This window comes from Pristiophorus japonicus, chromosome 15 (genome assembly GCF_044704955.1).
Source record: "Pristiophorus japonicus isolate sPriJap1 chromosome 15, sPriJap1.hap1, whole genome shotgun sequence".
In the NCBI taxonomy this organism is placed as follows: domain Eukaryota; kingdom Metazoa; phylum Chordata; class Chondrichthyes; family Pristiophoridae; genus Pristiophorus; species Pristiophorus japonicus.
The window spans coordinates 105275767-105299800 of NC_091991.1; the positions used below are offsets into that span (position 1 = coordinate 105275767).

A 24034-nucleotide genomic window follows, 5' to 3' on the forward strand; every position below is an offset into this window, starting at 1 on the left:
ATTTTGCAATATTCCTTCTTTACATTGGAGGTACCTAGGTTACTATTTTGTGAAGTTTAGAGGAGCAGCTTTAGGCAAACTAGAATATGCTTTAGTTGTGGCAGCATATATTTAAGATCTGATCAAACAAGTATTGCTGGCTGTGTAATAGTAACTCATGCTGGAAAGCAGATTAGTCTTGTCTAGCTTTGATTCATAGGACTCTATTGCCTTTGTTGAGATTCTTCAGTGCTCTGCCTGAAGCAAAACGGAATGGAAGGAAGAGTTGTAACATGGATACAACTGACATTTTTATATATTTCATCATACTTTTGCATGTTTTTTGTAAGGGCATATATTTTACTTTGGAAATATAATTCCATGTGTAAAGTTTGATTATGCTTTAGCTTCTTCCTAAAAGTACATGGCAAAATAGCATTCACTGTTGTGCAGGAGGTCAACCCCAAATAAAGGCTCATATGGGTGATGTGATAAGTAAGAAAGTCCAGCAGACTATTGTGATCACAAATTACAAAGGATGTATCGTCATATACCCACTACACTGTGCAGGTTACTAATAGGTATAACAGTATATCTTAACAGACTTTTGAGGAGATGACCATATATTTCCTTATAGAAACATTTTTAACCTTCTACACAAATAGACCTTGCACTTCAAGTAATGAAATAGTTAGCTGAAAGTAATCTAGTGGCTCATTCAGTAAATGCCTGTATTACAAGAATAAGGATTGGCATCTGAGCCTGCTGTTCCTCTCACCCAGTTCTGGTGAGTGTATAGCACTTCTGAACTGGGTTAGGGAGTGAAAAACTGCTTCAAATGAGCTTTTAAGGAATGAATATGATTCTGGTTCTTGTACTTGCCGACCTATCCTGAGCTGATGTTAACTGAGCATGTACTAGGGCCGAATGTGATGACTGCCCTTGGGGATGTGCACCTCCTCCTAACTAGAGACTTAAAAAAAATATGCAACATAAAGTTAAAGAAAAATTGATTTTGACAATAAATTGTGAGAGACCTTTCATCCAGCAATATTTTCTAGACAGTAGCTCATTTCATAAACCACCGTAATATGTCCAAGGTAAGGTGAAAAAAAATCAAATACATAGGCTATATTACTTACATAAACTATTCAGAGCAACACTAAACAAGCTGGCTTGCAAGATTGCATGTTTTCCTCCTTTTGAGATTCTGGTGTTCTAATGGGTGGTGTCGGTGAAACTGCTGTGGGCAATTCCGTGAGATATAGTTGATAACATTCTTTGGACCTTTTACTAAAGATGAGATAAATTGTGGAGATAACATTTCTACCCTAATAAGAGCCTCTAGGACACAGGTTATTGAAATAAAATTATTGGTATTTTGAGTGTACTAGTACCTAAACCTCACTTATATTGATGCAATCCTAATTCAGAAGGTTTCTCCAGATTTCAAAATTCAAGATTTCAGAAGTACTGGGTAATCCCCCCATCAATCACGCCTGGAGACCGCACTGCTGTAAGTGACTGGGATTGATTTTACGCATGTAATTTGCATGTAACTCACACTCAACTCATTTGAGCACTTCACCAGGGTGTAGAACTTAACAGTGAATGCCTTCAGCAGGAACAACATCCGACCTTATGAATAGATCCTCATCAAACATTTACTCAGATCATTTCAACAAATTGAACTCCCCTGAAATAAATCTCGTGACAATTTTCAGAACAAATTAGAGCAAATGTGTCAACTGCTAAAACATTTGGGCTTACTTAGACTCAATCGCCTGAAACACAAAATTTGTTTCTACCTTTTCTCTATTTCCTGATACCTAGAATCACTCAAGATGAGACAATTGTAGCTCTTTGGTCTTCTCTCTTAGAGCATTGATCAGCGCTTTTGAATTCTATACAAACAAGAGGGAGAAACCCTGCAGAGTCTTCAGCCCAAAACTCTGAATCTGAAAGTATCATACGAAGCAAATTGGGCTTCTTTTCTGGAATGTTTGAAACATTTCTACTATTAGGTTTTCCTTTTAAAAGAACTGAAGTATGCTTCCAGAATCAGGTCTATGGGGGTAGCAGAGGAAGAAAAAAACAACAAATATCCCTTCAAACTATGCAAAAGACAGTATTCTGGTGGCTTTTCTCGCAGTCATTTATATGTGGATATTGAAGTTCATTCAAAGAATGAGGAGGATCAAAGTAGGTAATCCAACATTCAGTACATTGAGCCTGCAAATTTTAACAACTTTATACTATTCATATCATCAGCAGTTCTTGCTCCATAACCATGGCTAAAACTTCGAATAAGTGAGCAGAGTCTGAAATTTCTTCCTGGCCTCTGATGGTAAACAAGAGTAAAATCCACAATGTCAGCATGACCAAACAATATACCTTATTCCCAAAGTTATATTTCACAGATGATAGTTTCTGTTGGCTATAAACTGTACTTTCAAATTGCTGTCATAAGACCCATACATTCATTGACTGGCTCCTGAGTTTCCTGTGTACAATTCAAAAATATAATCCACTTGGCTGATGTTGGGTATAACTGACTATAGGGTAGTTCCCAAATGCATTCAGTACACAATTGCATTTAGATAATATGTCTGAAAAGCTGAATTTTGATTCAGACCGATGATCCATTATAAAAAGAATGGATGAATGGAGATTATCTTTGCAAGTCCAAACTACTGCATTTATTCTGCCTTTTGGCCTGGCAGCCTTTACTTGGATCTAAGAAATGATGAGAAACAAAATTGTTGGAACATTCATCAGAACTTATATAAAACAATAGTGATTCTTTCTGTTCTGTCCATTTGCTACTTGTATAATAAAGTAATTCTGTCAGAAGAGCTTTTGGGAGATTGACAATTTGATAATCTCCAATAAAAGATATTCTTCAGAAATGGAGATAAAGGATAATTTCAATAATCAGCTTTAGTTTTTAAAGAAATCTCAATTGTGTGTTAAGTTTCTAAACCAACACTCAGTTTTCTTCTATCTTTTCATTTCCTTGTAGTGACATCTTTGATGCCATGTTTCCAGTAACCCACATTGCAGGAGAAACGGTCATTCAGCAAGGTAATGTTCTATAAGACTTTGTAGGAGGGTTTTTTCCAGTTTTAACAGTAAAAAAGTGCAAATACCTGTTTTTTCTGGACCAGGCTTTATTTTTTTTACAATATTCTTCTCTCCTGAAGGTTGTGATTTCCACTGGGTGTAGACAACCCCTCCAGTATTTCATGTTAGCCCAGGTAGTGATAGCCTTAGCTCAGTGGTAGCACTCTTGCCTCTGTCACAGGCCATGGGTCAAGTCCTGCTCCAGAGACTTGAGCACACTGAGGACGTGCTGCACTGTTGGAGGTGCCATCTTTCGGGTGAGCTGTTAAACCAAGGCTGTAACTGCTCTTTCAAATGGACCTAAAAGATCCTGTGGCAATATTCGAAGAAGAGCAGGGTCCTGACTAACATTTATACCTCAATCAAAACCACCAAAAATAAATTATCTGGTAATTTATTTTATTGTCTGTTTGTGGGAATCATCAAAGCACAACCTATTTCCCTATTAACGGTCATATTGTAGTTGAGGTTTAGCTTTCAAACCACTTTACATTTTTTAATCTATTAATGGATTTATGGATTTCCCATTGATATTCCAAACCACATCAATCAGCAATTCTCCAGCAGCCCTATATATTAAAAAAAACCTAAAAAGAAAAAAAACAATATGTACTTCTTTCTCGTTCCTCTTTTATATATCAATGCATGTAAAAATGTTATATAATTAGTTAATTTCACATATCAATAATTTTAATTCGTAAGTGATTTCAGTGAAATATTTCAATTAAAGCTAACAATACCATCTTGCCCAGTTAAACACCATATATAGTTATACCACATGAACTATTGGCAACGAATTTATAATCTCCAAGAATCAGCCTATTAATGGAGGTAGTGAGAGATGCTCTTAAGAAAATCTGGAATCCCCTCTTTCAGATCATTACTACAGATGACCGGATTTGTCTTCCTTTTGATTCATTAAGATAACTACCATCTTTCAATTACCCAACATCAGAGTCGAAAGGCTTATGTAAATCTAAATTGTTAATGCCTGTGTTATGTGGCAAAAAGAGGTAAATTATTGATGCAGTTTTATCTCAATGCATACTGGAAGCTATGCTTCACTGCCTGCTTGGATCTTGAAGTTGAGAAAGACAGAGTTTCAAATATTGTCAGTATAATTTTAATAATTGGAAAGAGGTGATCAGGCGACATTAAAATGTGAATAATTTGGTTTTAAACTTTGAAAGCTTATGTTTTCCTATGGAGCTTCACTCCAATTGGTTTTATATACTATAACTGGTGCTCCTTCTCAATATTACAAGACCATCTCTTCCAGATAATTTTCCGAGTAGTGCAAGAGTCTGCTTTTTTGCTGCGCATTTGGTGCAAGAGGGCGCTGCACTGATACCAGAAATGCATATGTATGCAGCATAACTGGTGCAATGCAAGAATCAGGTAACTTGTAATAGCTGCGGTTTTAAGAAGTGTGTTGATGTACTACACAAAAGTGTACAAATGTGTTAATGTATCCCTGACAGAATCTATTCCTGATTGGTTGATTCAGATCCTGAGAGGCAGGTTCTGATTAGATTGTGACAGCAATTTGATAACCACCAAATAAAAAGCTTTAAAAGCAGCAACATTCTGCAGATGCTGGAAATCTGAAATAAGAACAGAAAATGCTGGAAATACTCAGCAGGTCAGGCAGCATCTGTGGAGAGAGAAACAGTTAACGTTTCAGGTCGATGATCTTTAGCTCCATTTATGCTATGGATATTTAATGGGCATACATCAAAAGGTTGCCTGAGACTTAATTTGTAAGGTCACCACAGAGACCAATTACTGAATGCTATTGTTTGGACTGGTCTTCCAAAGGAAATACTCTTTCTAGTATGCTGTTGTTTAAGGCAGGTTTTAACATCAATTTATAGTCACCTTTACTAGTAATGTCTGAGGGGTAAATGAGAATTCAGTATATAAGGGCTGCCAGCCTTGTATATCTAGCTTCGGGCAACATATGATCAGACAGACACTCATGCCACATATAGCCATCTCTGGATTTATTATTTATTTGTACTCCCATCCTTCTCTGACGATTTAGACTTATACTGAAGTCTGATTGACTAGATGCTTTCAGCCTTTGGTACACCCCCAAAGTGGTCACCCTTTATGTGAGATCCACAACAAGACACTCTCTCCATGGTTATTCCTATGGCTATGACCACTCTTGACCTCCCAGCAACGCCACACTGAGCACTTCCCACTCAGCAGAGATTTGTGGTGAAATGGGAAAGTGTCAGCGGTGGGTTAGTGGCTACACTCTCGTTCTTGAGTCAGAAGGTTGTGATGGAGCATATAGGGAGAAACTGTTTACACCGCAGGAGGGTTAGTAACCACAGGACTCCGATTTAAGATACAGGTTGAACCTCAGAACCATTCCCGGCCACCGGGTGGCACATGCGCAGAGCTCCGACATGAATAAATTGAAGTCCTTCCTCACTGCCGACTCCCGCAATTGCTGGCCTGACCCTGCGATCCATCCACCCACACCCTCTCATGATTTCTCTGCCGCACTCCCAGTCCCAAGTCAGCCAGTCCTGATATCTCCTTGCTCAGTTACCTGTACCTTGTAACGTCCTCAAAGCCTCCCTGATAAAGTGCAACATCTCCACCGACACCTGGGAGTCCCTGGCCAAAGACCGCCCTAAATGGAGAAAGTACATCCGGGAGGACTCCGAGCGCCTTGAGTCTCATCGCCGAAAGCATGCGGAAATCAAGTGCAGGCAGCGGAAAGAGCGTGCGACAAATCTGTCCCACCCTCCCTTACGACTATTTGTCCCACCTGTGACAGGGACTGTGGCTCTCTTTATGGACTGTTCAGCCACCTAAGGACTCATTTTTAGAGTGGAAGCAAATCTTCCTCCATTCCGAGGGACTGCCTATGATGATGACGTGTACCATCCAATTTAACGTGACCACCCCTCGTCCAGAAAAATCCCTTATCCAGAAGAGGCCAGGTCCCGAGGGTTTAGGATAAGGAAGGTTCAACCTGTAATTGGTAAAGAACCAGAGGGGAGATGAGAATTTTTTTTTTTTATACAGCAAGCTTTTCTCCCAAAATTATTTGCGTACAAATTGAAGCAAAACAGTTCAAGCTGAGCTAATGATTTCTGAGAATTGCAGTTGCAGGTGTTTTATTGAGTGTTTGTTCCTAAGGAATTTGTATGTGACAAATAAACTGCAAAAATATAGCTTTTAAAAAGATAGGGTTACGGCCCCTACGGGCGCAGACGAGGTGCAAACGCATCCATAAGGGCTACGCGAGTTCTGGGATCTCTCATTCATTTTCTTGACAGATCCAATGCATCCCCGGGAAAAGGGCATCCGCGAATGCCTGTGAAATATTTACGCCTGGTAAAAGCTGGCGCAAGACCTACTTTTACCAGCATAAGAGTTTTAAAAATATAAAAATGATTAATACGTTTATTTTTAGTCTCTAATTTATTTTTCCACAAATTTAATTTTTGTTTCAAATATTTAATTAAATGGCATTTTAATTCATTTTAAATATGTAATTTAAAAAAAAATGTAATTGTGTAGATTTATTTTTTTGGGTATCCCATTCATGCTCATGGGGATTCCGTATGTACATAATCTCCATGAGCATGAATGGGGATTCCCTTTTATTGGTTGGGCCAGCCCATGTGATCCCAGGGGCGCTTGCAAACCACGTGTGCCCCGAGATATGTGGGCTTCTACCCACGGGTACCCAGAGAGACCCAGGACCGTGTATCTCCTGGACCACCAGGTACTTGGGCATTTCATTTGCGGATTGAAGGCATTTCCCTGCGGGAAGCCTCTGACCGCAAATTCAGGACCATTATTTTACTCAAAGGAACTTGATGCCTGGCTGTTGCCTTATATGAAGTTTTATTTTCTTCAAGACTAATTGCAGACACTTTTTTGAGAAAAGGAAGACGTTCCTTGGTATGAAGACGTTAACTGGCCTTATTGAGGATTCCGGTCACTGCATTGGTAGAATTGCCAGGTTTGAAGTAACGGGCAGAGTGGAAATGCAGATACTTAAAAAAAAAACACACGGCGATCCCCATATTTAGGGTAATATAAAGAATGACAATAATCAATAACCATGTAGCAAACCCCAGACTGGAGGGAATCTGTTAAGCTGCACCCAAGAGCATAACATAGAAACATAGAAAATAGGTGCAGGAGTAGGCCCTTCGAGCCTGCACCACCATTCAATAAGATCATGGCTGATCATTCACCTCAGTACCCCTTTCCTGTTTTCTCTCCATACCCCTTGATCCCTTTAGCCATAAGAGCCATATCTAACTCCCTCTTGAATATATCCAATGAACTGGCATCAACAACTCTGTGCGGCAGGGAATTCCACAGGTTAACAACTCTCTGAATGAAGAAGTTTCTCCTCATCTCAGTCCTAAATGGCCTACCCCTTATCCTAAGACTGTGTCCCCTGGTTCTGGACTTCCAACATCGGGAACGTTCTTCCCGCATCTAACCTGTACCGTCCAGCTCCCTACGCTTGTTTGTGGAAACCATATTTTTGTGCACTTCATTTATGTTAATGATTCCATTGTGTAATTAATTTTATTACCAATAGAATGAAATAAACCTTTTTGGCAAGTTTAAAGAACAAGAAGTTAGAAATTGCTGTTGATAATATTAGTGGGTGAAAACTTATACATACGATATTCCTTTGTTCATTATTTTAGCAGGTGCATGTTAATGCATTAATTTTAACTGGCCTGTAATGTATTAATTGTCTTTTGTTTTTGAATTTAAAATCTCTAACCCTTCCACGAAAACATACTTTGGTTTGAAAGGCAAAATTTCAATAAGCTTTAAAATACTATAAAATGCATAAACCCCCAGATATCTCCTATCATCAGCACTTACATAGGACATAGTTTGGGTACAGATTAGACACATTCCCATAAGGGGGCAAGAAAGGCATCCAGCTCAAGCTAGAGCCCAAGATGACTTAAGATATACCGATTAAAATGAAACAGGAAAAGGAAGCTTATGTTAAATGTTGGATTCATAGCTCAGTGGGAAACCACGCTGAATACAAAACTTACAGCGGAGAACTGAAAAAGGATATAAGAGGCAAAGAGAATGTATGAGAATACTAGTGGGTAACATAAAAGGAACACAAAAGTCTTTTATAAACATATAAATAGTAATTAGGTAATTAAAGGAAGGGTGGGGTCTATTGGGGATCAAAAAGGACATCTTGTGGAGGCAGAGGGCATGGCCGAGGTACTAAATGAGTACTTTGCATCTGTCTTCACTAATATCATAGTAAAGGAGGAAGTAGATAAATTGGATAAGATAAAATGGAGATATTGAAAAGGTTGGCAGTAGAAAAGTCACCTAGGTTGCTTAAGGGAAGTAAGGGTGGAAATTGCAGAGGCTCTCGCCACAATCTTCCAATCCTCCTTTGATTTGGGAGTGGTGTCAGAGGACCAGAAAATTGCAATTATTACATCCCTGTTCAAAAAAAGGGAGAAGGATAAACCCGCAGCTGCAGACCAGTCAGCAAATCCCACCGTGGCAGTTGTGGAATTTAAATTCAGTTAATTAAGTAAATCTGCAATAAAAAGCTAGTATCACCAATGGTGACCAAGAAACTACTGGATTGTTGTAAAAACTCAGCTGGTTTACTCATGTCTTGATGGAAGAGATGGAAACCTGCTGTCCTTACCTGGTCTGGTAAGTGACTTCAGACCGACAGCAATGTTAGCTGACTCTTAACTTCCCTCTGAAATGGCCTAGCAAACCACTCTGTTGTATCAAACCACTACGAAAAACGAATGAGAATAAAACTGGACAGACCACCCGGCATCCAACAAGGCACCGACTTCGTACACAACAAAGGCAAATCCAGTCCAGTCGCCTGCAAAGTCCTCCGTATTAGAACAGAGAAAGCAAAGAGCCCTACAATTTAATGGTGGACGTGGTTACAGATAACGATCTAAGGAGACTGCGAAGGATTGGTGAAATTGATGACTTGATTCATTAATGATCTCATAGGAAAGGATCCTCTTGGGAAGAGTGATCATAGCATGGTAGAATTTCAAATTCAGTTTGAGGGTGAGAAAACTAGGGGGTCGAAATTGATCAAAGGCAAGTTCCGCCCATTTACCGACGGTACTTTGATCAAAAAAGGAGGAACAGTGCCCAGTGTTAAAAATGGGCATTACATGCCGATTCTGAGCGGCAAATGGAATCCTGGAGAAAGTTACACTGAGGCTGGAGTCGGGCCCAGGGAGGAGGGAACACACAAAAAAAATGCTCAAAAAAATAAAATACAAAAAAAAAAATCACAAAACCTTCAGAGGATCCTTTGACACAAAATCGTTGCAAAAGAAGTTTTTAAAAAAAAATCTCACTTACCTTTTCTTGCAGGTCTTCATACTTACCGTCCAGGTAAGACCTGCTTTCATGAGGCGGCCTTTTCTCCTGCAGGCGCAAAGGACCGCTCGGATGAATCTCGGGTGGGAGGACTTTTTTCGGCATTGTACGCTGGCGGACACTCCCCAGCAGTCCTTCCAAACCGCTGGTGGGAGGGCCTTGCCAATCTCCCATGGAGGGGATAGCGCCAAAAAAACGGGGAAACCGCCAAGATTATTGCAAGGGGGATGGAATATAAAAGTAGGGAAGTCCCACTACAACTGTACAGGACGTTGGTGAGACCACACCTGGAGTACTGCGTACAGTTTTTTATCTCCTTATTTAAGAAGGGATATACTTGCATTGGAGGCAGTTCAGAGAAGGTTCACAAGATTAATTCCTGAGATGAGGGGGTTATCTTCTGAAGAAAGGTTAAGCAGGTTGCGCCTATACTCATTGGAGTTAAGAAGAATGAGGGGTGATCTTACTGTAAAGTATAATATTCTGAGGGGGCTTGATAGGATAGATGAAGAGAGGATGTTTCGCATCGTGGGGGAATCTAGAACTAGGGGCATAGTTTCAGAATAAGGGGTCGCCCATTTAAAATGGAAATGAGAAATTTCTTCTCTGAAGGTTGTGAATCTTTGGAATTATTTACTCCAGAGAGCTCTGGAGGCTGGGTCATTGAATATATTTAAATGTGGAAAGAGACAGATTTTTGAATGATAAGGGAGTCAAAGGTTATGGGGAGTGGGCAGGGAAGTGGAGTTGAGGCCAAGATCAGATCAGCCATGATCTTATTGAATGGCGGAGCAGGCTCGATGGGGCCAGTGGCCTACTCCTGCTCCTATTTCTTATGTTCTTATGATGGTGACTTTATCGATTGGCGATCATCTCTGCCCCTACCTACCAGAGTTTAAGATCACAGTAAAGTACACTAATGCCTTTACAACAGTTTGCGGTTCCTGAGTGTACCTTGGAATAAAGAAAGTCAAAGCTGGGAAGACAACATTTGTTCTTCATTGGGAGGACTATCCAAATGTTCCTGAGCTGTGTGCACTGCTGATGTTGGCTATCGACCGTGTATTCTTTTCTGCGTCAGGGAAAAGGCAGAGGTGCTCTTGCTCTGAGCTTACTACATATCCTGGGAATGAACATCCACCCAGCAGTAGCGAGACTATGGGACAAGGAACTCCCAATTTTTGTTAATTTCTTGTGGGAGAATTCAGAGCAGTCCAAACTCCAGAATGAATGGGAAGGGAAACTGTTGAGGGTTTTGTCTCAAACTCTGGAGATAATCGCAGATGAGGTTTGGATCGTCCAGCTAATTGAAGAAATGACCAAGTGCGTTCACGCTTATCACCTTTTTCACTAGAGGGGTTTTCTGTACAAGTGTTTAGGGAGAGTGCTCCAATTGACCCAGGATAAAGAAATAATAAAGAAACTTCTTCAGGAGTTGCTACAGAGTGTTCAACACAATGAAGATTTAGAGAGAGACGGGGTAGCTGCAGGAATTGGTAACTGCTGCAACCCACTTAGACACCATGCTCACTATACTGAAGAATTTCACAAAATTAAATAGTTCAAAGACACCAAGGGGCCAAAATTGCTCACTGCCGGCAACATGGCACACCTACCCTGTTTCAGCCATTTTTAACCGATGCGTTGGCCTCTAGAGCAAAATTCTGCTCTTTGGCTTTTTTTCCCCCAGTGGCCCGGAAGTCGGTCATAATGGGGGCAGAAGTGCGGCGGAGAGCGGAAGTTCGCACACTAGAGGGGCGGAAATGGGGGGGCGGGCGGACTGTCCGCCGCTGTCATTCATCAGCGTAGCGCTGATGACGTCATAGCTGGCGTATCACCGCGCCTCTCCTCTTCACTTAAAAAGGGGAGAGCCGCTGTGATTCTTTAAGTTAGGCCCATCAGGGAGGGTCTCGGTGGGGCCAGCGGCCTGGCACCCAAGACGGGATGACAGACTGCCTGTTGGCGGCCCGGCCAAACCCGGGGGGGGGGCATAATTGTCGGCCCGACATAGCAGACGGCTAACAAAAACAATAAGATGGCAGCCGCACTGCCATTTTAGAAGCACTCCAAACACAGTGCATCGGTAGAAAAAGCTGTCGGTGGCACTGAGCGGCGGCAGCAAGATTTTCTCGTCGTAATTTTGCGTTCAGCAGGGCACATCGGTGATGCGCGCTCTTATGGCGCACTTCGGACGGATTGGCAGCAGCGGAGCGTTAGTGGGGGAGCGGATCACCGTCGCGATACCGCAGGAGCGGAATTTTCAAAATGGCGGCCTTTCGACGAAAAATAGGCGGCCATTTCACTCCATAGCGTGGCCACCGATTTCTGGTGGTAACAGGCCTTAAGGGAAGGGGAAATTTCAGCCCCTACATTCCTTCCACCTTATTAAGGACCAGGGTGACAATGAAATAATAAAAGTTAAAAGCATGCTCATTTTATGCTATGGACAGATAATGGGACTAGAACCTGCACTTTTTTTGCATGCATTACGCCCACTTTACTGCTGAAATGACACCCAGATATTGCCCATTTAGCCATAAAATGGAAACGGACGCCCATTTTTAGGAAACTTAGCACCAAACGTTGCGTTCCCCATGTGCTTAACGGCAGGAAAATATATTACCACCCGCCCATTTTTTTTGGGCAGAATCATCAGAATTGGCAAAATCAACGCCCATAATATAGCCCAGCGTTAATTTCCGCACTGATTTAACGCCGTGATTCAATAATACCGCCCGCACACTTTCTTTTGTCGTGAAGAACATATTTACTGAAACATTGCTGTGTGTGTGTGCAGCTCAGACATCAATGGTGCCCATCAGCTTGGTGCCAGTTAAAGTTTATATTAATTGGTGTTAAGTTGTATTTAACCCTTTCATGTTAAGAAATCACCAGTGTACAACAGTGCAGCTATCTGAGACAATGCGAAACAAGGTTATGTTCAACAAAAATTTTATACCAACATTGATCTGAAATCATAAGCACCACAGGCAATAACACCCAACCCCCACCCATACCCCACTTTTTCCACCATTGACATAAATCACATGGTCAACATGTGCAGCAACACAGAATACAAAGGCAAAGTAGGAGCGTGGTCCCCAGCCCTACATTGCAACAAATTGCATACACCCAGATGGAGATATAACACAGCCATCACCTACGCACATGCACCTCACTTTCCTTCCCCCCCCTCTCCTCCCCTTCCGCTTCACGGCGCCTGGCCGAGGAGCTCCTCAGGCGGTGCCGCATTGGCGGGGATGGGAGATGAAGGTAGATGCGGTCGTTGGACGGGTACGGGAGCGGGGGGGTATCAAGGGGGCAACATTCTCTGATGCAGAAGCAGGATCTTGGTCCATGCTCTCAGCTGTCGTTCAGCAGTGGTGGTGCGGAACCTAGGGGTGGAGTGCCGCGCCCAGAGACCACTGGGAGGCCTGTGCCAGCAGTGTTCCTGGCTATCGCATCCAGGAACTCCGCCATCCGCGGAATGTGCTCGGTCATGGTGCTGGAGATGGTGGCCAGCTGTCGGGATATGCCCCCCAATGCTTCGATGAAACATAGAAAATAGGTGCAGGAGTAGGCCATTCGGCCCTTCGAACCTGCACCGCCATTCAATGAGTTCATGGCTGAACATGCAACTTCAGTACCCCATTCCTGCTTTCTCGCCATAGCCCTTGATCCCCCTAGTAGTAAGGACTACACCTAACTCTTTTTTGAATATATTGGCCTCAACAACTTTCTGTGGTAGAGAATTTCACAGGTGAAGAAGTTTCTCCTCATCTAGGTCCTAAATGGCTTACCCCTTATCCTTAGACTGTGACCCCTGGTTCTGGACTTCCCCAACATTGGGAACATTCTTCCTGCATCTAACCTGTCTAAACCTGTCAGAATTTTAAACGTTTCTATGAGATCCCCTCTCATTCTTCTGAACTCCAGTGAATACAAGCCCAGTTGATCCAGTCTTTCTTGACATGTCAGTCCCGCCATCCCGGGAATCAGTCTGGTGAACCTTCGCTGCACTCCCTCCATAGCAAGAATGTCCTTCAAGTTCGGAGACCAAAACCGTACACAATACTCCAGGTGTGGCCTCACCAAGGCCCTGTACAACTGTAGTAACACCTCCCTGCCCCTGTACTCAAATCCCCTTGCTATGAAGGCCAACATGCCATTTGCTTTCTTAACCGCCTGCTGTACCTGCATGCCAACCTTCAATGACTGATGTACCATGACACCCAGGTCTTGTTGCACCTCCCCTTTTCCTAATCTGTCACCATTCAGATAATAGTCTGTCTCTCTGTTTTTACCACCAAAGTGGATAACCTCACATTTATCCACATTAGACTTCATCTGCCATGCATTTGCCCACTCACCTAACCTATCCAAGTCACTCTGCAGCCTCATAGCATCTTTCTCGCAGCTCACACTGCCACCCAACTTAGTGTCATCCGCAAATTTGGAGATACTACATTTAATCCCCTCGTCCAAATCAATAATGTACAATGTAAACAGCTGAGGCCCCAATGTCTGCAGCTGGTCACCAATGTCTACAGTCCTCCTGGACAACTGTACCATCTCTCCGTTGTCATGTAGCGCTCGTGGAACAGACCTGCCGCATCCACGCGACCTCTGTGGGGTCGGCGCCGTCCTGGGGACAAATGGGGTACCCTGTGGCTAGCTGCTTGAGGCCGGTACCTCCAGAGTGGAGGCGGAAATAACCGGAGGACCACTAGATGGCCTTGGGATGGAAGGGCTTCTGGAGCGTGGCGATGCAGATTTCTCGAAGTCAGCGCTCTCATCCGTGGAGAGCAGATCCAGCGGATTGACGGGCAAGAATCGGAGCTCCTCAGCACCAGATGTAGTAGGATTGTCCGCCGACTCCTGTCCCGCGCCCCCACCTTCTGGCCTCTGTGATCTTGCCTTGGGACGCGCTGCTGGCTATGCTACAAAACACAAATGAGGTTATCAGAAGAGGTCGTGATGCTAGGGTGACAATGTGAGTCCAGCGCTACACACAGTATATGCACGACAAAAGCACCACCGCTATCAAAATCATCACAGACATCACATTTCATGACCATCAATTTATTTGCATTCCAATGATTTTCATTCGGCTATTATTTATGACAATTTTAGAAATCATCTATCATATATGATTGTTTGGATATGAGTGGGTGTGGGATCTATTGACTTTACATCACACAATGGTGTAAGCTTTACTCACGTGGCGTCACTTCAGGGTCTGCAGATGCGTCCGGGGGTGCTTCCCGATGAGTGCGAGTACACCTTCCTCTATGTCAGTGATGTTGCTGGGGGCTGGTGGTTCCCCACCCGTTCGCCTCTGCACGGACCTCATTATCGATAGCTTCTCCTGTAAAAGGGGACAGGATGACATGGCATGAGATCATTGCATGATATCATTGCTAGGTACTGTCACAGAGACTGATACAACACATAATAATCATGATTACGTCTGTCGGTTATGATAATTATCATTCTTTACCTAAAGACGTACACCATGACTGCAGGCTTTGAGTAAAACATTCCCGGTAAAAGTGAAAGACCTCACATCTGCTGATAATCACTCATGACTGTTATATATTTATATAATTTGATTTGTAAGTACATCTAAATCAATGTAATACTTACTCTTGCGGATCCCACAAAGTCGTTCCATCATTTGCGGCATTGACTGCCCTCATGCACCTAGTTGGTCGCCGACGAGACCACCTCTGCTATCTCGGTCCATATCCTCTGGTAGGCCTTTGGGGTGGGCTTCCCACTCCCTCCGTGTCAAATCACCCCAGCGTAACTCGACCTCCTGCAAGAGGGAGGCATTTGCCTCGTCCGAGAACCTCCTGGCTATTTTGCAGCCTCCAATGTGCTCCTCTCCCACCTCACTGCTCTCTCCAGCGTCAGTCTCCACAGCGTGCTGTGATGCCTCCTCCTCTCCCTCCATTATAGGGCAAATTCGGTCAAATATGTGGTTGGTAACAGCTACTTTTTGTTTGTCTACTTGCGGTGAAGCTCTAAAGTCTCCCTCCTTCTTCCCAAAGCAGCCACACCGCACCCAATCCCTCTGAGCTCCCTCTCTCTCGGTCTCCTCTTCTGCGCATGTCATGGTGACCCTTTACCTCCAGAATCGCGGGAATCGAGCGTTGCTAAGGACAGCCACACTTTACGGCAGAAGGTCAAAAAAATTTAACGTTACCGCCTATTTTCAAAAGTGGAAACTAGGTGCTTTGAGAATGGGAGAGAAGCCGGCGATCTGAAAACCCTTTAACGCCAAGCCGGAAATAAAGGCCATTTTTATGCGATAATCACAAAAGTGCAGCTTCTAGCCCATAGTCACATTGTCCTCGGGACCTCATTCTGCCCAAACTAGAAACCGACATTCTACACAATGTGCTGGGCCATATCACCATGGAGATTTTATACTGAAAGCGGAGGTGAAGGACTTGAGACAGAAGTTAAATTTAATAAAGACTGACACTGTTGACCAAAATTATCGAACCGAGTGAAGAACACCCCCTGCACTTTCATCAGAAAGGCAGAATTGCTGACCTGCATGCTTTGTGTTTTCTGGTCACCAACCCTCGACAAGGTGGATCCAGAGAGGATATTTCCACTCAGGGGAAACTAAAACTAGGGGAACAGAGTCTTCGAATAAGGGGCCACCCATTTAAAACTGAGATGAGGAGGAATTTCTTCAGTCAGATGGTGGTGAATCTTTGGAATTGTCTACTGCAAAGGGCTGTGGATGTTGAGTCCTTGAGGATATTCAATACTGAGAGCGATAGATTTTTGGACATTTGTGGAATTAAGGGATATGGGGATTGGGTGGGAAGGTGACGTTGAGGGCGATGATCAGCCATGATCTTATTAAATGGCGGAATAGGCCCAAGGGGCAGAAAGGCCTACTCCTGCTCCTATTTATATTCATTAACATTTTATATTGCTGACTCCCACTTTCATTATAAATATACATCAAACCGTGATCCAATTTAAAATGCTCCCCAAACAGAATAAAGCAGGTCTGGAAGCAGAATAAGCTCTTGGGCCGACCTGCTGGTGCTCAAACAGCGCCCCCACCCTGGGAAGGAGCAGACAGTGCCCACCCCCGCTTTCCCCGGGGAAGGAGCAGACAGTGTCCCCCCCCGCCCCGCCACCTCCCCTTGGGGAAGGAGCAGACAGTGCCCCCCCCCCCCTCCCCCTGGAGAAGGAGCAGACAGTGTCCCCCCCACCTCCCCCCGGGGGAAGGAACAGACAGTGCCCACCCCACCCCAGCATGCTTATTATGCTGATCATGGCCGAGCCAACAGAGACAATGACCTCTTTGGTTCAAAAGGCTGCCATGAATGCCTGTGTATCCCTCATGAGTCTGGCCTCTGTGCAGGATCTTCTGAAGCAATGCTTACTTTTGGATTTGTCTCCGGATGGGCTTCAGTCTGTATTTAAGAACATGGAGACTGGGATCCAATCCAAAGAGCGAAAAAAGGTCATGGAGACTTCATCATCCTCCTAGGCAGTCCCTGGGAATCAAAGTGAGTCCTTTGATGGCTGAACAGTCCAATGCGAGAGCCACAGACCCTGTCACAGGTGGGACAGACATTAGTCGGGGGTGAGGGGGGGCTGGGACAGATTTGCCTCACTATGTCTGCGCGGACCTCTTCACGCTCGCAGCGTTGGAGATTTGAAGAGCTCAATGCCCTCCCGGATGCACTTTCTCCACCTAGGGTGGTCTTCGGCCAGGGACTCCCAGGTGTCAGTGGTGATGTCGCACTTTACCAGGGAGGCTTTGAGGGTGTCCTTGTAACGTTTCCACTGCCCACCTTTGGCTCGTTTGCTGTGAAGGAGCTCCGCATAGAGCAATTGCTCGTGTCTGGCATAGAAACATAGAAAATAGGTGCAGGAGCAGGCCATTCAGCTCTTCTAGCCTGCACCGCCATTCAATGAGTTCATGGCTGAACATGAAACTTCAGTACCCACTTCCTGCTTTCTCGCCATACCCCTTGATCCCCCGAGTAGTAAGGACTTCATCTAACTCCCTTTTGAATATATTTAGTGAATTGGCCTCAACTACTTTCTGTGGTAGAGAATTCCACAGGTTCACCACTCTCTGGGTGAAGAAGTTTCTCCTCATCTCGGTCCTAAATGGCTTACCCCTTATCCTCAGACTGTGACCCCTGGTTCTGGACTTCCCCAACATTGGGAACATTCTTCCTGCATCTAACCTGTCTAAACCCGTCAGAATTTTAAACGTTTCTATGAGGTCCCCTCTCATTCTTCTGAACTCCAGTGAATACAAGCCCAGTTGATCCAGTCTTTCTTGATAGGTCAATCCCACCATCCCGGGAATCAGTCTGGTGAATCTTCGCTGCACTCCCTCAATAGCAAGAATATCCTTCCTCAAGTTAGGAGACCAAAACTGTATACAATACTCCAGGTGTGGCCTCACCAAGGCCCTGTACAACTGTAGCAACACCTCCCTGCCCCTGTACTCAAATCCCCTCGCTATGAAGGCCAACATGCCATTTGCTTTCTTAACCGCCTGCTGTACCTGCATGCCAACCTTCAATGACTGATGTACCATGACACCCAGGTCTCGTTGCACCTTCCCTTTTCCTAATCTGTCACCATTCAGATAATAGTCTGTCTCTCTGTTTTTACCACCAAAGTGGATAACCTCACATTTATCTACATTATACTTCATCTGCCATGCATTTGCCCACTCACCTAACCTATCCAAGTCACTCTGCAGCCTCATAGAATCCTCCTCGCAGCTCACACTGCCACCCAACTTAGTGTCATCCGCAAATTTGGAGATACTACATTTAATCCCCTCGTCTAAATTATTAATGTACAATGTAAACAGCTGGGGCCCCCACTAGTCACTGCCTGCCATTCTGAAAAGTACCCATTTACTCCTACTCTTTGCTTCCTGTCTGACAACCAGTTCTCAATCCACGTCAGCACACTACCCTCAATCCCATGTGCTTTAACTTTGCACGTTAATCTTGTGTGGGACCTTGTCGAAAGCCTTCTGAAAGTCCAAATATACCACATCAACTGGTTCTCCTTTGTCCACTTTACTGGAAACATCCTCAAAAAATTCCAGAAGATTTGTCAAGCATGATTTCCCTTTCACAAATCCATGCTGACTTGGACCTATCATGTCACCATTTTCCAAATGCGCTGCTATGACATCCTTAATAATTGATTCCATCATTTTACCCACTACTGAGGTCAGGCTGACCGGTCTATAATTCCCTGTTTTCTCTCTCCCTCCTTTTTTAAAAAGTGGGGTTACATTGGCTACCCTCCACTCCATAGGAACTGATCCAGAGTCAATGGAATGTCGGAAAATGACTGTCAATGCATCCGCTAGTTCCAAGACCACCTCCTTAAGTACTCTGGGATGCAGTCCATCAGGCCCTGATGATTTATAGGCCTTCAATCCCATCAATTTCCCCAACACAATTTCCCGACTAATAAAGATTTCCCTCAGTTTCTCCTCCTTACTAGACCCTCTGACCCCTTTTATATCCGGAAGGTTGTTTGTGTCCTCCTTAGTGAATACCGAACCAAAGTACTTGTTCAATTGGTCTGCCATTTCCTTGTTCCCCGTTATGACTTCCCCTGATTCTGACTGCAGGGGACCTACGTTTGTCTTTACTAACCTTTTTCTCTTTACATACCTATAGAAACTTTTGCAATCCGCCTTAATGTTCCCTGCAAGCTTCTTCTCGTACTCCATTTTCCCTGCCCTAATCAAACCCTTTGTCCTCCTCTGCTGAGTTCTAAATTCCTCCCAGTCCCCGGGTTCGCTGCTATATCTGGCCAATTTGTATGCCACTTCCTTGGCTTTAATACTATCCCTGATTTCCCTCGATAGCCACGGTTGAGCCACCTTCCCTTTTTTATTTTTACGCCAGACAGGAATGTACAATTGTTGTAATTCATCCATGCGGTCTCTAAATGTCTGCCATTGCCCATCCACAGTCAACCCCTTAAGTATCATTCGCCAATCTATCCTAGCCAATTCATGCCTCATACCTTCAAAGTTACCCTTCTTTAAGTTCTGGACCATGGTCTCTGAATTAACTGTTTCATTCTCCATCCTAATGCAGAATTCCACCATATTATGGTCACTCTTCCCCAAGGGGCCTCGCACAATGAGATTGCTAATTAATCCTCTCTCATTACACAACACCCAGTCTAAGATGGCCTCCCCCCTAGTTGGTTCCTCGACATATTGGTCTAGAAAACCATCCCTTATGCACTCCAGGAAATCCTCCTCCACCATATTGCTTCCAGTTTGGCTCGCCCAATCTATGTGCATATTAAAGTTACCCATTATAACTGCTGCACCTTTATTGCATGCATCCCTAATTTCCTGTTTGATGCCCTCCCCAACATCACTACTACTGTCTGTACACAACTCCCACTAACGTTTTTTGCCCTTTGGTGTTCTGCAGCTCTACCCATATAGATTCCACATCATCCAAGGTAATGTCTTTCTTAACTATTGCATTAATTTCCTCTTTAACCAGCAATGCTACCCCACCTCCTTTTCCTTTTATTCTATCCTTCCTGAATGTTGAATACCCCTGGATGTTGAGTTCCCAGCCCTGATCATCATGGAGCCACGTCTCCATAATCCCAATCACATCATATTTGTTAACATCTATTTGCACAGTTAATTCATCCACCTTATTGCGGATACTCCTTGCATTAAGACACAAAGCCTTCAGGCTTGTTTTTTTAACACCCTTTGTCCTTTTAGAATTTTGCTGCTCAGTGGCCCTTTTTGTTCTTTGCCTTGGGTTTCTCTGCCCTCCACTTTTCCTCATCTCCTTTCTGTCTTTTGCTTTTGCCTCCTTTTTGTCTCCCTCTGTCTCCCTGCATTGGTTCCCATCCCCCTGCCATATTAGTTTAACTCCTCCCCAACAGCAAACACTCCCCCTAGGACATTGGTTCCGGTCCTGCCCAGGTGCAGACCGTCCGGTTTGTACTGGTCCCACCTCCCCCAGAACCGGTTCCAATGCCCCAGGAATTTGAATCCCTCCCTGCTGCACCACTGCTCAAGCCACGTAATCATCTGCGCTATCCTGCGATTCCTACTCTGACTAGCACGTGGCACTGGTAGCAATCCCGAGATTACTACTTTTGAGGTCCTACTTTTTAATTTAGCTCCTAGCTCCTTAAATTCTTTTCGTAGGACCTCATCCTTTTTTTTATCTTTGTCGTTGGTACCAATGTGCACCACGACAACTGGCTGTTCTCCCTCCCATTTCAGAATGTCCTGCACCCGCTCCGAGACATCCTTGACCCTTGCACCAGGGAGGCAACATACCATCCTGGAGTCTCGGTTGCGGCCGCAGAAACGCCTATCTATTCCCCTCACCATTGAATCCCCTATCACTATCGCGCTCCCACTCTTTTTCCTGCCCTCCTGTGCAGCAGAGCCAGCCACGGTGCCATGAACTTGGCTGCTGCTGCCCTCCCCTGATGAGTCATCCCCCCCAACAGTACTCAAAGCGGTGTATCTGTTTTGCAGGGGGATGACCACAGGGGACCCCTGCACTACCTTCCTTGCACTACTCTTCCTGCTGGTCTTCCATTCCCTATCTGGCTGTGGACCCTTCTCCTGCGGCAAGACCAACTCACTACACGTGATACTCACGTCATTCTCAGCATCGTGGATGCTCCAGAGTGAATCCACCCTCAGCTCCAATTCTGCAATGCGGACCGTCAGGAGCTCAAGGCGGATACACTTCCCACACACGTAGTCGCCAGGGATACCGGAAGTCTCCCTGAGTTCCCACATGGTACAGGAGGAGCATAACACCCGACCGAGCTTTCCTGCCATGACTTAACCGTTAGATACACTTAAATTGGCAACAACAATGTTAAAAGTTACTGACTAATATAAAAAGAAAAAGAAAAACTACTCACCAATCACTTACCCCCTAGGCTGTGACGTCACCTTTGTTTCTTTCTACTTCTTTTTTGCCTTCTCCTTGTAGCTGCACAAGTACGCCTCACCAATGAGCTCCCGACGCCTCTCGCGGCCTTTTATAGGCCTCCGACCCCGGATTCACGCCTCACCAACGAACTCCCGACGCCTCTCGCGGCCTTTTATAGGCCTCCGACCCCGGACTCACGCCTTACCAACGAACTCCCGACGCCTCTCGCGGCCTTTTATAGGCCTCCGACCCCGGACTCACGCCTCACTGTGTGCCCTCCCCAGCGAAGCTGATCGTGTGTGGTCAGTGCTTCAGTGCTGGAGATGTTAGCCTGGGCGAGGACACTGATGTTGGTGCGTCTGTCCTCCCAGGGGATTTGCAGGATCTTGGAGACATCGTTGGTGATATAGCTCTAGCAACTTGGTGTCTTCTGTACATTGTTCATGCCTCTGATCCAAACAGGAGGGCGGGTATTACTACAGCCCTGTCGACCATGAGCTTGGTGGTAGATTTGAGGGCCTGGTCTTCGAACACTTTTCCTCAGGTGGCCAAAGGCGGCACTGGCGCACTGGAGGCGATGTTGAATCTCCGCATCAATGTCTGTTTTTGTTGATAAAGGCTCCCGAGGTATGGGAAGTGGTCTACGTTGTCAAGGACCACGCCATGAATCTTGATGACTGGGGGTTAGTGCGGCGAGGACAGGCTGGTGGAGGTCCTTTGTCTTACGGATGTTAAGCGTAAGGCCACGTTTTACCTGGAGAAACTTGACGTTAGCAAGAAGGTGCCATCCCATAACTTGGTGACTATCGGATGTTTGGCGCTTCAATGTGCAGATCCATTGCATATTGTAAAGGAGGCGGCCATTAAAAGCTTATACGTATTACTGTATATCCATTTACACCTTGAAGGGTTTCTGGTCGGTCTTCAAGATAAGGAACTGGAGCATCTGAGGCGGGTTAAATCAACTTACCAGTCAGGCCCTCTTTCAAATGTGCACTGATGTTGTTAAAGTTCTATCGGAACATAGGAACAGGAGTAGGCCATCGAGTCCCTTAAGCCTATTCTGTCATTCAATGAGATCATGGCTGTTCTGCGATCTAACTCCGCATACCCGCCTTTGGCCCATATCCCTTAAACCTTTGGTTTTAAAAATGCTTTCATATCTCAGATTTAAAGTTAATAATTGATCGAGCATCAATTGCTGTTTGCGCCAGAGACTTTGCAACTTCTACCACCCTTTGTGTGTAGAAGTGTTTCCTAATTTCACTCTGGCTTCTATTCTCTTTGTTAACCGTCTTTTTAAACCCCTCTCCTCCGTCTTCACCCTCACCTCTGACAATAGGTGTGAGGAGCTCATGGACTTCTTTGTCTCCAAGATTGAGGCCTCTCCCTCTTCCCTTCCTTCCCCAAGCCCACCGGGCCAAACTTCCTCTAAGGATGCCCCCTGCCCCAGTCATCACCTCACATTTTTCCCCACTTTCTTTCCAATCTCTCCTCATGACCTTTCCGAGCTCATCCTGACCAGGAGACCCACTTCCTGCTCCCTTGACCCTATTCCCACCAAACTGCTGACCACCCAACTTCCTTTTCTGGCTGACATGTTAGCTGACATTGTTAACGGTTCTCTCCTCAGGTACTGTCCCCTCTCCTTCAAATCTGCCGTCATCACCCCTCTCCTCAAAAAACCCACACTCGATGGCTCCGTCCTTGTAAACTACCGCTCCATCGCCAACCTCCCTTTCCTCTCCAAAGTCCTTGAACGTGTTGTCGCCTTCCAAATCCATGCCCATCTTTCCCGCAATTCCATGTTTGAATCCCTCCAATCTGTTTTCTGCACCTACCACAGTACCGAAACGGCTCTCAAAGTCACAAATGTCATCCTTTGTGACTGTCACAAATGCAAACTATCCCTCTTCGTCCTTCTTGACCCGTCTGCAGCCTTTGACACCGTTGACCACTCTCCTTCTCCAACGCCTCTCCACCATCGTCCAGCTGGGTAGAACTGCACTCGCCTGGTTTCATTCTTGTATATCTAATCGTAGCCAGAGAATCACCTGCAACGACTTCTCTTCCCACCCCTGCATCGTTACCTCTGGTGTCCCCCAAGTATCTATTCCTTGGCCCCCCTCCTATTTCTCATCAACATGTTGGGTGTAATTGATTGCACACATAGAAATTTACAGCGCAGAAGGAGGCCAGTCAGGCCCATTGTGTCCGCGCCGGCCGACAAAGAGCCAAAAGGCCCTTGGTTAACAGCCCTGAAGGTTACATATAAACCTATGAACAATGACGGAAAGGCAAAGAACACCCAGCCCAACCAATCCGCCTCACCACAACTGCGACGCCCCTTATACTAAAACATTCTACACTCCATCCCAACCGGAGCCATGTGATCTCCTGGAAGAGACAAAAACCAGATTAAAAACCCAGGTCAATTTAGGGAGAAAAAATCTGGAAAAATTCCTCTCCGACCCATCCAGGCGATCGAAATTAGTCCAGGAGATCACTCTGACCGTATTCTATTCTCTGCAGTACTTACCATTATATATCTGTTCCGTCCAACAAAA

General features: G+C 44.8%; 1 protein-coding gene across 3 annotated transcripts in view; it reads left to right on the forward strand.

The window, feature by feature from the left end:
* Positions 1-24034, forward strand: part of prkar1b (protein kinase, cAMP-dependent, regulatory, type I, beta) — a 314879-nt gene that overhangs the window by 162094 nt on the left and 128751 nt on the right. For all 3 annotated transcript variants that reach the window (XM_070900752.1, XM_070900754.1, XM_070900753.1), the window contains one exon: positions 3002-3063. In XM_070900752.1, coding sequence (XP_070756853.1) covers positions 3002-3063 — 62 coding nt within the window. The remainder of the gene's footprint in view (positions 1-3001; positions 3064-24034) is intronic.